The sequence below is a fragment of the Micropterus dolomieu genome, linkage group LG05 (assembly GCF_021292245.1).
Source record: "Micropterus dolomieu isolate WLL.071019.BEF.003 ecotype Adirondacks linkage group LG05, ASM2129224v1, whole genome shotgun sequence".
Taxonomy (NCBI): domain Eukaryota; kingdom Metazoa; phylum Chordata; class Actinopteri; order Centrarchiformes; family Centrarchidae; genus Micropterus; species Micropterus dolomieu.
This window is the reverse complement of record NC_060154.1, coordinates 25,866,474-25,881,487: the sequence shown is the minus strand read 5'-3', so window position 1 is coordinate 25,881,487 and position 15,014 is coordinate 25,866,474. Positions and strand designations below refer to the sequence as shown.

The window sequence follows — 15,014 nt, the reverse complement described above, 5'->3', positions numbered from 1 at the left end:
TATTTTAGCTTCATTACACTGGCTCCCAGTATGTTTTAGAATTGACTTTAAAATTCTATTGATCACTTTTAAAGCTCTTCATGGCCTCTCGCCTTGTTATATTTCTGACCTTTTAGTCCCATACGCACCAGCACATACCTTGAGATCCTCGGGCAGAGGTCTGTTGTCTGTTCCAGAGTCTCGACTGAAAACTAAAGGGGACAGAGCGTTTGCAGTCAGGGCCCCGAGGCTCTGGAACAGCCTGCCCGAGGAAATCAAGGCGGCTGAGTCAGTGAACTCTTTTAAGTCCCTTCTTAAAACATACTTTTATAGGAGAGCCTTTCCCGATCTTATTTGACTTTATTTTATCCCTTTTATTTTATTCTATTTTACTTATTTTATATTTATCTTAAACGTGTATTTTAGTCTTTTCAATGGTTTCTTGCTTTTATCTTGTATTGTTTTTGTATTATTGTCTTTTGGGTGTTATTGTCTTTACACTTGTTAAAGCACTTTGTAACTTGTTTTTGAAAAGTGCTCTACAAATAAAGATTATTATTATTAAATACGGAGCATTTACAGTATAACATGAGAAGTTGCAATAGAGAATACAAGATAGTTTATACACACACAATAAGTATGTAGTTGTGAACGTATGTAAAGTATCCTTCCAAACAGGAGCACAGAATGGGGGAAAACTTACACGGGTGTGTGTGCGGATGTGCATCTTCAGGCCATCGTTCTTGCTGAACGCTTTGTCACAGTACGGGCACTGGTATGGACGCTCACCTAGGGAACGAAAGTCATTAGTGTGTATGACATTCACATATGAAACTGATGTTGTACCGTACAGGTGACAAACAGGAGACAGGAAGTCTTTCAGTCACACTTTTCTAGCACATTTGCTCATGTATGCCATACACACATATTAACTGATATAATATATTCCATATAATATGAATATAACTCTTAAAAATGACCAGCATAAACAGACTCCTGCACTGTAGAAGATTTCTGTATCTTGGCCATGCTGAAAAGCATGATGTCCTGCTTCACGGATGGTTTATGGCTCGTGCAGACTACACGACTTTCAGCGTTGGCAGATTGTTGTGCTGTTTAGACTACATGACTTGCTGTCTTGTGACTGAGTCTTGAAGTCATTGTGGTTTTCACACTATGTGACAGTTTGGCGACAGGGTCACTACTCCAGCTCACAATGACTTCGATGGCTGGTCTCCAAACCACGCGGGAAAAGTGACACAGCAAATGATGCAAAACTACACATGAAACAGGGGTTGTTTATTATTGTAAAGAATATGAGTGAAAGAATGGATTAGCACATGCTGGTAGCAGGGATTGTCTGTGCTACAGAAATATTTGGTGGTGAGTAAAAAAAGTGTTTTGTAGTGAAAAAGTAGTTTCCTGCTCTGCCAGCTGCCTGCTCTCATTGGCTGGATGTGGATGTCGAGTCGTCCAGGTATTTAGCATGCTAGATATCTGGCTGGCGTCAACGAGCAGTTCACACGTAACGATTGGCAAGCGCAGATCGATCGCTGATTTGCTCCAGATCACAGCCGAGGAGCAGAGCTCGGGACTTGCAAATCGGGCTTAAAATCATGTAGTGTGAACTAGGCTTTAGGTGTGTCGTGGATTGCTGCCTCTGTCCTCTCCCTTCCTATAAGTGTTCTTCCTCACCTGCTCTAACACACAATAAACCTAGCTACTGGTAGACCAGATATCTCTCACTCAGAGCCATTCATTTCTGATGCACATTGACTTTCCACTGCAGAACAAGAGCTTATATTGGCTACACTTTATGGCTCGCTATATGAGCTTCAACTGGCCAACAGTTTAGGAGCACATCAGAGGCAATGTGGCTTATCCCAGTAGGATCAAAAGCAGTCCAGCCAAACTCCTACAGATCCTATCTGAGCACAGACCGATGATGACAAAGAGAAAGTGACAGGCTGCCAGTCAAACAGTTCACTAACACATGGATCTGTTTACTGTGTGCTGATCCACAGGCCAGATAAGAGCACCAGAGCTGATTACTAAATCTATAGAAGGGATATGACGTAACCTATAGCACTGCACTGAAATGTAAGTCTCAGACAGGAAAATATAGTATAAAACTGCAGAGAAACAGTTCTGGATTCAGTAATTTCTTAATTTATTTCATGGATGTACACTTAATCAGGAAGCTAGTGCAAACTAAATACACCTCCTGTGTCTAGAAATCTGAAAAAGAGCAGGGAATCAAATCATGCTATAAGAAATTACTCTCTCTTAATGAAGCACTGCTAAAAATAAAAAATAATTTCTTATCTGCTTCATAGTAAAGTAATCTCTCTTTAGTGGCTAATTGTTGAACAGGCAAGCAAGTCATTTTATTGATGGGGGAGATGTTGCGCCCCTTTAAGTAATAAGGTTAATTAGCTGTGTTTCCTTGGGATTCAAAATGCAAAGATGCTTATTAAAACAGAAAATCCATCTAGGGAATATATGAGAAGTAATATTATCCCACTGCTATAAACACAACTGTGTGTGGAGGGAATGTTTCCCATCTGTTCCTTATAGTAAATAAGGAAAGGCCTGATTTATCATTAAAAGGTATGTTGCAAGTGTTCAAGAGTATTTATCTTGGCAGAAACAAATGCTTTGTGAGCATATTTTGCATTTAAATTATTTAATTTAAATATTGCTGCTGGGTTTTTTTTAGCCAGATGAACTCATGTATCCATTTGTGGGGTCTGGCTACTACTTTGACATTACACATTTGTATTGTTCCAACTTTCAACTGTTGAAGCATTACAATGGTTACATTAAAATCTTTCATATCCCGCAAATCCTGTCTTCCAACAGAGAAGCTACGACAGCTGTCAGAGGTACAAGTCAGGGTCTAAACCCACCATAAACTCCCCACAAGAGGGCTTCAGAGGTGCACAAGGAGGAGCGCTGTGACATAAAGTAATAAAACGTGTAACCTCACGTTGGTGTGGAAATGGTTAACGTGACATATGTGGACTGATTACACATACTGAAGCATGTGCAGAGGGCAGCTCAGCATTCTGTCCCAAAATCCCCTTCTGTGCAATTTCAGCCTCTAGGAGGCCTTTTGTTGACAAACAGGAAAATCTGAATCCCAGATGTGTTTTAAGTAAAAGGAGAGCAAATCCTATGTCTTATGTAGCATGTGTGGTATCAGGTTAAGGCCTAACGCTAGCCTTGGGGAGTCCTGGGGAAGGCATTAGTGTGCTAATAGTACTAGGAGCACACTGTGCCAGTGTACTTCTGTGGCTTGGATCACATCTCTCCCAGGAGCTGGCTATTGTCAGATAGTACACAGCGCAGACAACCACACCCTGTGAACACTGAGGCTTGCAATAAGTGCACGCCAATTCCCATACTTAACCTACACTCTCTCCGGTTCTGGACATGTGTGGCTTACATAGACTGTGTAAAAAAGGTGGCTCATCTGGAAAATGCAAACAGAGGAAAATTATGGTATTCGATATTCTAAAAGAGGTCATTCATAAATATGGTCACTTATAGATCACACATTGTACTCAAGACTACTTTTTCCAAAAGTCATGGCTTCTCCACTGGTTAAACCTGCTCAGAGCGAAACAAGAGCAACTCAATCCCTTAGCAAAACAGGAAACAAACAAATGATACTTGGAAGCCTAAGTAGTAACATTCTTGCAACATCGGTCTCTGTTATTCGTGCAAGAGGCTTAGTGTCGGTTCTGCTGAGTGTTACTGTAACTAGAAACCCTCCACTTATTCTCCAGATTGAGCCAGATTGTTTGGGGATTATGAAGGGTGGCTGCAGCACTGAGCCAGGGCTTTATGTGTTCGGCGATGGTAACTGATTTAGCATGTGCTGAAACAGTACACCATCTCTTTGACCCTGGGTGTCTCCCCCGGCCCCTGCTGTGGCCCTCACACTCCTTGTCTGCTAATCGATCCGTTTGGCACCCCTTGTGTGTTGTATATGTGTGCGTACGGCCGTGTGTCTGGTTAGCAGATGGTCGGCTTTGTCGTTTTGCCTGCCGCACAGTGTTCATGTTATGGAGAGCGCTTTGTAGCTTCGGGGCTCCGGTCTGAAAGACATTAGCGCTGTCCGTCAGAAATTAATTCCTGGCTTCCTCCAGTTCAGCCAGAGAGTGGCCCTCCACTGTCCTTCTCACTGCCCTGCGTCACATGCCGACAGGGGCCACGGAGGTAATGTGATATCAGACGATGATAAGAGATTGCCTTTGATGAGCCGTAGCAACGCCCAACAACTTTTACACTTGACCTTTCCATTAAAGCCAGGGTCTCGGTAGATTTCTCCACTTCCCCAAATAATTCCCTTGAACTTGCCCATCAGACAGACTCGCTTTACCACACACGCAGCTGATCCAAACTCCTTTCACGCATCTCAAAACACAATCCTTAATTCAAATTAAGCATCTGCACAGCACCCAAATTAAGAGTTAAAGCTGCGATGGCGAGGCACTCATAGGGACAGACAATAATTCAGTAGGTGGTGATTTACTTGACGAGATTGTATCCATGACCACAGTCAATACAAACAAAATCATCTGTACGTAAATAGGTTCAGCGATTGCAGAGTTCTACCAGATGTCCATTTGATGGTAGATGTTCTGTCGTGAAATCACTCAAAGCTGCAATGTGTAGCTGTTTAAAACATCAAAATATGGCTGTGTATAATTAACATAACAAATGTCACCATGATCGAAACAATTAGTATCCTCTGTCCAGTGCGTGTTTAAAAAATGAAGACGCTGTTTTCCAAGAACAAGTTGCTTCACATGTTTTTTCTATTTTCCTTTTCTGAAAAGAAAACTATTGAATGTATTGCACTGTATATTGTTTTTGAATATCGATTGTTGTCCCACTGACAAACCCATATTTACACAGAGAACAGTGGTATTATTTTGTGCCTCAGTGCAATCTCTATTACAGCAATTCAATGTCAAAGACATAACTGGAAATGCAAATAGAATGTTTTATAGAAAGTTTTCTGGCACTGGCCATGTGTGTAATTATGCAAACATTTCAATATTTAGATGGCAATGATTTACTGGTGTTAAAATGCTTCACATGGTACACAACTGTAACGTAAGCCTTTAATTAAGTGAGGTAGCTACTTGTCATCTGTAGTCCAAAAGTTAGACCAGCCACTTACTCTAAGTCCGAGGAAAACCAGACACTGGGCTTTGGTCTACATATATTATATACTGTATATAATCTGATAATAACAGAATATAGGGGGTTGACAATAATGATAACCCAGTGACCTGGACCAGTGAGAGCTTGGGCTTGTTGATTTGTCAGTATAGGTGCAGTGAAGTTGCCACTGGCTCCTTTTCTGACAAGTACATTAAATGGGCTCATTGTACATTACTAATCTCAACCTTAGAGCTGTGGCTCTGGAGGGAGCTTTAGAAAGTCTGAAAGAAATTACCCTGATGATGTCACTCTAAGGACTACCAATTTGAAAGCCGTGAGAATTTACTAGGCAGGCAGGGTCTAACAAAAGACACCACTGAGCTGCATTATCGGCAAATCCTGTGATTTTGGGCGCTTGACTTGAGAATAAGTGGGCATTCAGCCCTACGTTAAAACAATGTAAGGAGGCTGTACTGATGAGACACGAATTACTATCCAGGAAGCCCAGTTTGAGTAACAACGCTACCAGTGATTATGTGTATTTGACTGGCTGACGCAGCACCTTGCAAATTTTGTGTACAATCAAGTGTACATCTTGATTCATCTATCATGATCTCATACATCATGATTATAGCATCTTCAAATTATTCTGATAACATAAGCTTATGTTTGAAGAAAAACGGGACAACCTCAGTGACAACTGGCGCATCTATGTGTTGCTTTCTTCCCATTCATGTGAGGATAACCCCAGCTGAATTTAACACATAATGGCTTTAATATACACCATCTCTGTAGAATTGACACATTATAATGGTGGTTTCTTTTTGTGATATTCTGTCTCATGTTTTATGTCTTTTATTCAAGGTTTGAAATGCCACATGAATTTGTTGTAACATAAATCATGGGTTTACACTGATCACTGTGCCCAAACATGTCCTATGATGTCAGTATGACACCGAGGCACTGGGTTCTGTCAAGATTTCCCTTGGCACAAATAATTTTCATGACCCCACTACAGTTATTTACCACATCATGGCACACATGGTGGGAAAATCTACTCTCACTGAGCTGTGATGTGGAGAGGGACACATTTGTACCATAACAGGGCCAAAACGAATGATTTAGAAAATGATAGAAACATCCATCATGACTACTGAGTTCCACAACATTTTCAACATCCTCGTCCAAGTTTTTGACAGCTCACATTTTATGGCTTGTACTCATAAAGGCCGCTCTCTGAGAAGACGCCTGCTTCTGTGGCACTACAACTAATTTGTTTGAGCTCAACACGATGTTCTAACCAAATCAAATTGAAACAGAATCCAAGCCAAATATACAGTACATGTCATGTGCCAGCTACTCAACACTGAGGTCGATGTTTTAAACATTTCGCTCTAATCTATTTATCACTTTACCCATTTCTCCTATAATGCTCTCTAGTGTTAGATGGTAAAATGATAGGGGAAGGAAGTCTCCAAGGAATCCTTACAAAGTCCTCTGTGTTTAGCAGGTAAATAATCAAAGCTGACTTGTTCCTGTGAAGCAGGAAGACAAACAAGATCAAGCTTTCCTGTCTGCCATCCAGAGAAGCTGTCGATTTAAAGGTCTTTACCGCAGCTGGTAGACTTCTTCAAGAGGTTTCTGTCAGAAAAACGAGCCATCTTTAAAGTTTCACTTAAATTAACAGGGTCGTTTTATGATGTACACATTCCACATGTATCACACAGTCTACATTACTCTTGTCTGTTTGAGAACAAGATGAGTCTTGTCAGGATTGTCGCTCAGGGAAAGACTCACACTTTTCACCAAAGCTTATTTTTCCCCTCACACAAAAACACAACAAACAAAAAAAACCCCCAGTCTATAGAATGAGGGGACAGATTTACAGCCAGTCAGGGTCAAGGGTCATCCGGCTGGATGCTTTCTTGGAGTGGTCTTTTCTCTCTTTACTCCTTTCTTTCTCTGAGGTGTCCCCTCGGCTCCCACCCCTCCCCCAGCATTCCTCTCTTTTGTTTATTCTATATAAATACAATCAGAAAGGGCCGCACTGGAATACATTCTCTCCTTCTGTTGGTTTGTCCTTCATACATACACATGTACGAAAACACACACATACACATCTCGCGCACACACATATCTAAAGGAAGCTGTTGACGAAGTGTGGTTGGCTTGTCAAAGGACCATCGTCCTGCCACCACTCAAATATACACACACATGCTGCCACACTAATCTTGTCAAAACCTGACAGGAAGGTTTGAGAGGCTAGAAGAAAACATTTGTAATTTGATGGGACGTATGGAATCCAAGAGCACAAGAAGCTGATTGAAGCATGATTTAACCACTGATTATATTACATATTGATTTGTTAGGGGAGGTCTATGTGGGCTGGTAATGTTGACATGGCTCTACGTGGATTCAATAGGAAAATCAGAAGATCAAGACATGTGAGGAGGTTTAATATGTTTTATAGGAAACTGCCATTTTTCAGAAAGAAAGCCTGTCAGTGAGCGAGTCTGATGCTAGAAAGCAAGCAGAATAAAGTGACGTATTCACTCCCCAAAAAACAACAGGACAATCAGAAGACAACATGAGAGAGAAGAAGAGATGAAGTTCAGTCAGAGTGAGGAAAAGGGGGAGACAGCCAGGAGAGAGGAGAGACAGAGAGAGAAAGAAAGAGTGAGTGAAAGAGTTTACAGGCCAAGAAGTGTGTGTGTGTGGCCGTGCCAGGTCTTTGCACCAGGCTGTTGGTAAGGAAACGCACAGGAATGTGTAGCTTTCCAGTTTAAGGCAGTTTAATGAACATCCAGGGCTCTATTTTTGCAGCAGTGCAAAGACTGGAGCAAGCCACGCTACACTGTGTAGGAATTTTCTAATATTAAAATGTGACCTGTGCAGTGTGCACATGGTGTAAAGGTGGTAAGAGCGGAGCATCAAACAAAATGCAAATGACATTAAAGACAAAGTGTTGGTATTTAGTAGCGTGGTTCCAGACCTTTAATCACCACCCACATGTTTGATATTATTAATTAATTAATGTTCAGTTCCACTGACAGCTTGTTCCTCTAGTTGGACAAGCTGGTGACCAATCAGAGCTTTACAGGTGGTATTAAAAAGTGTGCACATCATCCTCCTACATAGCTTGCAAGCTACCTGTCTAATGTGTTCAAAATAATAGCAGTCCAACATCATTAACCAGAACAATCACTGTTTTTGATCGAAATTATATTCCTACATGGCAAATAATTTACTAGTAGGTGTAGTAGAGTAATAGAAAACCAACAGAACCAACAGTCATGGAATGCATGCAGCCAATTTTGTGTAATTGAATCATTCATTGAAAGGGGCGTGTTCAAAATTATAGCAATGTGGAGCTCAATTTGTGAGGTCATTCATTCTATGAAAAAACAGGTGTCATCAGGTGGCCCTCATTTAAAGACAAAGGCTGCAAATGTTGTCCATGCTGGTTGTAGTGCATTTCTCTCTGACAATCAGAAATAATAGTAAAATGGGTCGTTCCAGACATTGTTCAGAAGAACAGTGTACTTTGATTAAAAAGTTGATTGGAGAGGGGAAAACATATAAAGATGTGCAGAAAATTATAGGCTGCTCAGCTAAAATGATCTCAAATGATTTAAAATGGCAACCAAAATCAGAAAGACGTGGAAGAAAACGGAAAACTACCACTCAAATGGATCGAAGAATAGCCAGAATGGCAAAGACTCAGCCAATGATCAGCTCCAGGGAGATTAAAGAAGGTCTGAGATTAACTGAGATTTCAGCGGGGGAAAGTAATGCTGAACGGAAGAATGGTAGGATGATAGGAGAGATAACTATACATGTAGCGACTTTGAGTTTAAAATAATTACATCCAAACAGACACTAACACAAAGTAGCCTCTAGATGTCTAAATGTGTGAGGAAAAGCTTTGCTTTTTCTGCCTGTCTGCCCTATCGTTGTCATCGGCCTGCCTCCACACTGGCATACACAAAAAAAGAGAAAAGAGTCAGGTAGCAGCTCTTCTATCACTAATACTACAAAATCATCTTCCACTCTAGTGGGTGATGTTAATGGCAGCTGATGGAAGGTTGATTTCACAAAGCATTGAACTGCGGAGGGCCACTGACCTGTATGGCTGCGGATGTGGACCCTTAGCGTGCCGTTGCTGGCAAACTTTTGTCCGCAGTATGGGCAGATCTTCTCCTTCTCCCCCGTGTGTGTCTGGCAGACAAATTATTTAAAAAAAACACACATGGTTGATGTTAAGAAAAACATTTGTAACATTATTCCTCACATCCTTCCTACATTACAAGGTAAAATGTGATCTACTGTGATAGCGGGGCTTCAATGTCAGAACATCATACTTATCAGATACTCATCAGAACATTATCAAATATAGAAAATTTAACTTTATCATGCTGTGTCTTCAAACAACCATTCAGACAAACATAATAGCATAAACATAAAGGATTTTTTTTAAACTGCACTGATGGGTAAAGAAGTAACAACACAATTTTCTCCTATAATGCACCACTAACTAGAGGTAGTGAATGGAGATGAACATGTTCACATGACAGTGGATTCACTGAACTGCCCTGAAGGTAGGATCAAAGAACACAGACGATGCAGATTTGCCAGGGTCTAAAGGCCAGGGGACTGAAGGCCAGGGTGCACGTACGCATTCATCTCCTCATCCTCCTCCTCCCTCTTCTTCCTCCCCCTTCACCTCCCAGCAGTCCAGTGTTGAGCTCTGTGGGCTCACAAGGGCTGCACATGCAAACAGGGAAGAGGAGCATGTGGAAAGAGTGTCCTACCTCCTCTATATTTTCCTCCACCCCTTCCCCCTAACTCCCCTCCTTATCCCTCTCTCCTTGTTGAAAAGTACGTTCTGAATTCCTCTTCCTGGCCTGTTGCAAATTCCCGAGAATAATCGTGAGTATGAAAGGCTCAAACTCAGAGCGACAGTTTCAACAGCAGTACAACAATACAGGAACACCTCCTCTCTGGGCCCCCATCCTTTCCTCCGTCACCCCACTGTGTCCCTCTGACACCTCGGGTGTTTCGTTACAAAGGCTCCATCCACACACAGACACACGTGCTTATAGACACACACATGCGCGCGCGCACGCACATCAACAAACGCATGCATACACACTCACGCTCACTCACACATTATCATGCACAAACACATCCACATATATGAACATATGTGTCCCAGATGGAATAGTGTTGCATTATTTAGTTAGGTGTTTGTACACAGAGAAAACATCACTGGTATTATAACTTCTTAATCAGATAGCCACAAGGAACACTAGCAATTTCACTTGGGAGCATCACGTCCCAAATGTGGAATTTATTGGGAGTTGTAGGCAATTATTCAGAGTTTTTATATATAAATTATCTGTATGTCTGTAACTACTCAAAAACCAACCCTGTAATTTTCAGCCAGGAGTGAATTCTTCCAACCCCTGATGGAGATGAGACTACCTTGTACAATGTGCAAAATATACAATACATGCACATACATGCTGACACACACACCCTCTCGTATAACACAAATCCATCCTCACTGAGGAGAAAGCATTGACTGTAACACAAGAGCGCTCCATGAATAACTTTGGCCTGTTCTGCCAGAAATGGATGACATTACTGTTCATTTACACAAGCAACTGCTGCAACAGCACATATGACTAAAGTTCAGGCAAACAAGAAAGACACAATGTTATACGTCTGTCCTGTGAGTTGGAAAGGAAGAAAAAGCAACAACAACAAGTCATCCAGGGTCGACTTGAATCTGAAATTATTTTTTCTTTTTCTTAAAACTTCACTATCCTGGTTCAGGTGACAAAATTGTGTGTCAACTTGGTATTTTTAACAATTGTAAAAAAAAAAAATCTATTTCAAACACTGAACAATTATTTGATTGATAAAAAGGCAGATTCTATAGGTTTATAATGGAAATAATCATTACTTGCAGCTCTGCTCAAAATTAGGTAAGGTAATTAGGTAAATTAGAATCCTGGATCTGATGTTTTGATTTTCATCACATGTGCAAAATCAGACACGGTGCACAGAGCTACATTTATATTTTGATACTAACGAAACATGGCCCTGAGAGCTATTTGTGATTATTCAGGGGGCCAAAGTTTGCTCAAACAAACAGTTGCCGAGCGCCAAAGTGTACATTAAATAAGACCTCAACAACAGTATGGCCAAAAGCAAGGTTACTCTTTGTGCATGTAAACACAGCCAGCAAGTTGTCGTCTCCTCAGCAACATGGCTTTGATCAAGGCCAGATCTCTCAGCAGCCTCCAGACCCCATAAGCAGCGAGACAGTCCAAGATGCCAGTCTTCAGCCCTACTGTTCTGAGACAACCTCCAAGACATTTTCTTTTGCCGTGTGCCAAGAATCTGTTTGGTTTCAATCTTGATCCATAACCACACCGGACGTTGTCAGATTTAGGGCTCATAATCTGCAGAGAGATCTGTTTGGGGCTTTGAAACCCTGCGGAGCTAATGGACTAACTGCCATTTCTAATCAACATAGGAATTGATTTTCAAGCCTTCATGGGCAGCAATGGTCAAGATGGATGTCCCCACCAGGTTTGACAGTCCAAGATATTACTGCAGTTAGCTGCATCACTTTCGTGAGAAGAGAAGTGAGACTGCACGTGAAACAAGTGAAACATTTTGGTAAAGTGGATGGTTGGGCTGTCATTTTGCCCCTTTTAAATCTAGTGTGATAGCTGAAGATTTATGATGGATAATCTGATTTAAAACTGCAATTCAGTGGAATGCTTCCATTACTTTTAGCTTTATCTCAAAATGCAGAGGAAGTACATTCTTAGTACCTATCTGAAGTTACATGCAGGACTCCAAGATCATTTTATCAATCAAGATAATTTTTTTCTAACTGTTATGTTTGAACTGTGTGGATTTCAAATAAACACAACAAAAATGTAGCTTGAACTAAATTTCGGAGCAAACTGAAAGCCCTTGCAGACATGCAATCGCCGTCTATGACTGACGTTGTCTGTCTTTTCATTCACCTTCTTGTGGCTCTTGAGGACAGAAGGCGTGACAAAGGCCTTCTCACACAGGTCGCACTTATACTTCTTATGGCCGTCGTGGACCACCTGGATGTGGACGTTGAGCGTGTCCTTCCTCTTGAACGTGGCGTCGCACTGGTCACACTTGAATGTCCTCTCACCTGTAATGAGGATAGAGGAACTTTTGTAAGTGCCATTTCCAGTTATCTATTGTTGTGACGGTGAACACACAGTCATCACGCACAGCAAGAGGGGAACCAATTTGAACGGGGCGATTGTGTGGGCAGAAAAATACAAAGAGGGGTTTTTCATTGCACCAGACAACCCCAAACAATGGTCTTTAGAAAGGCCTGGTTTTTACAGAAGTCGTCCTTTATTGTGTATTTGTAGCTGAAATCCTGGGGGAAACTTTAAAACTAACTACTCTGCCATATGTTTCATCTGAACGTCAAATAGTTCTGTAAAAAACATGCCTTATTTTATTAATCATTCCACTGACAAGCGCTAGAATGGCAGACAGACAGTACTCAGTACGTGGGGGCACAATCTCAGCTGTTCCGGGTGCAGCCTGATGTTTTCCTTCACGCCTCTGCTTTCTGCCTCCATACAACAGCCTCTATTGTTGAAGAGTAGTTGTTTCCATTATATGGAGATCATTCAATTTTTTTGGTGTGGAGAGAGCGAGTGTGCGTGTTTGGCAGGAGCAAATGGTTACAAGCTTGTGCTCATTCTCCAATTACCAAGGCCGATGATGGTCAGCTCAATAAAATGGAACACCAGTGAAAGCGAAGGTCCATTGTGTTTTTAATCAAGTCGAGACATTCACTTGATGATAATTAATGTCAACGACCTCCTAACATAAATATTTCATTATCACTTGGAACAGGGCTTCAGTCTGGTATTAGACCACGCGTGCGGCTACGCGGATATGAACAACAGATAGTAATTTATACTTCACATACACACAGGATTGTTCTCTGGGTCTTAAAACACCTTCCACAACTGACATTTTACCCTGCATTCATGTGCTGTGCATGTTCCATTAGGCAGGAACCACACATATTAACAGATTTGTTCTTAAATGACATGTACGAGTGATTTATGAGAACTAGATGCACCAGTTTTCTCGAACAAAACCCAGAAGCGGTCTAGACCTGTCATACGATTCATGTACAGATGGTCTGCCTTTCTTTGAAAAAAAAAAAAAGTTTGGTTTAAAAGTCATATTGCTTTAATCTGAAAGAATCTGGAGTTTAAATATGTTCTCGAAATCAACTAAAATAAAATAAAATGCCTAAAATAAATTTAATCCAAAATGAATCTTGGTTTGCCAATTCACTGACAGGTGTGACGTCCTCTGTTTTTATATTTTTTATTTTATGATTCAAGTTCAGCAGCTGTTAGGAAAATTCTCACACTCCCGACAGCTGCCTGAGGATATGTAGGTCTAAGCGCTTTCGAGGATCATCCTCCATTATAACACCTGACAGTATCACACCACTTTCTGTATAGTGGCAGCTGTATTAATATTTTCCAGCTAATTGTTTAATGTCCCCTAATACTACTACTACCATACTGACAGTTACATTGTGTGGAAGTCTCTTTTTTTACTCCTGGTGACTGGTGATTTTTGTGAATGAAACATACCTGCAGACCGTAACCTTCTATAGCAATTTGTGAGCACTGATTATGCTAATGATCAAATCTCACAAATGTCCATCCTTGGGAACAGCTGCCTTTCATCAAGTTGAAACAAGGACAAGTTTGCCCAGTTAAGAGAGTTTGCTGAATACAACTTAGAACAAGCGAGAGCTTCAGGATAAGAATATGAAAATGTCCTCGCATGAGGCCCATTGAGTTTGAAAAGAATTTGATTTCACCTGAAAATGCTACAACAGCTGTGCTTCATTTTATCACAGTGAGACAATCGCTAGAACGCTAACGTGGTGCCCTAACATTAACTCTGAAAAACAGTCACAATTATTCAATGGCATGTCTATTCTCTCACCTACAGTGAAATCACACACCCGATCCTCCCGCTCCACATACCGTCTAGAACTTGATATATAATACGAGTCCTGGTATTATATAGCCTGCCTCCTGAGACAGCGGCAGGAAATGCCTTGAGCTTTACAATCTCTTTGTTATCTGGCTCAATTCAAGGAGCAGCCTTGCATCCTGCCATGGCTGGACTTCAGCTCGACTTTCTAGGGAGACAGTTTCTGCTGGACCACAGCACCCAGGGTCAGCCTAAATGCTTTCTAATTTCCCCTCAGTGAGATTGTTGATAGGGTTATGATTTCTATTATTAATGGAAGTATCCACAGGAGTAAGAATGAGTTGAAGGCCACTGAACATATCACCTAACAACCATGCCAGGCTGGTTTAGACCGGTTGCTCAAAATACAGGAGGGATAGTGATCTATATCTATTCCGAGGTAATCTCTCTTCAAAAACAACTTCAAATTTCACAGGGCTCATTTAGCAATTGGACTACATGTGTAAAATATTATTAACAGTAACTTGATTTATTTTGGCATTTTTAACTTGAAATCTAAATTTGAAAAATATTAAATACAAAACAATGATGAGAAAAAAATGAACATGAACTTTCATTACTTTTTTCACTTTTAAACTTACAGGTATGGCTGCAATGGCAAGACATAACACATTCTTGTGCATATCATCCAACTATAAATCCTGCAAGTTGTATGTACTATATATACACATGCATACATGCATATACTCTAAATAACCACCCACTTCATGTATATAAAATAATCTAGTACCCATTGAATATTTATTCCTTTG

The 15,014-nt window shown here is 40.9% G+C and overlaps 2 protein-coding genes across 4 annotated transcripts in view; both read right to left on the bottom strand.

Annotated features, from left to right (window-relative positions):
• LOC123971410 (cytoplasmic FMR1-interacting protein 1 homolog) overlaps positions 1-15,014 on the bottom strand; it is a 1,205,200-nt gene that overhangs the window by 536,755 nt on the left and 653,431 nt on the right. The window lies entirely within an intron of this gene.
• The window catches only part of prdm5 (PR domain containing 5), a 32,595-nt gene that overhangs the window by 9,112 nt on the left and 8,469 nt on the right, over positions 1-15,014 (bottom strand). For 2 of the 3 annotated variants that reach the window (XM_046050257.1, XM_046050258.1), the window contains 3 exons: positions 12,204-12,364; positions 9,282-9,375; positions 683-768 (listed from right to left, as the gene is read on the bottom strand). In XM_046050257.1, the coding sequence (XP_045906213.1) occupies positions 683-768; positions 9,282-9,375; positions 12,204-12,364 (341 nt within the window). The remainder of the gene's footprint in view (positions 1-682; positions 769-9,281; positions 9,376-12,203; positions 12,365-15,014) is intronic. The other variant, XR_006825185.1, reaches the window with a different exon arrangement.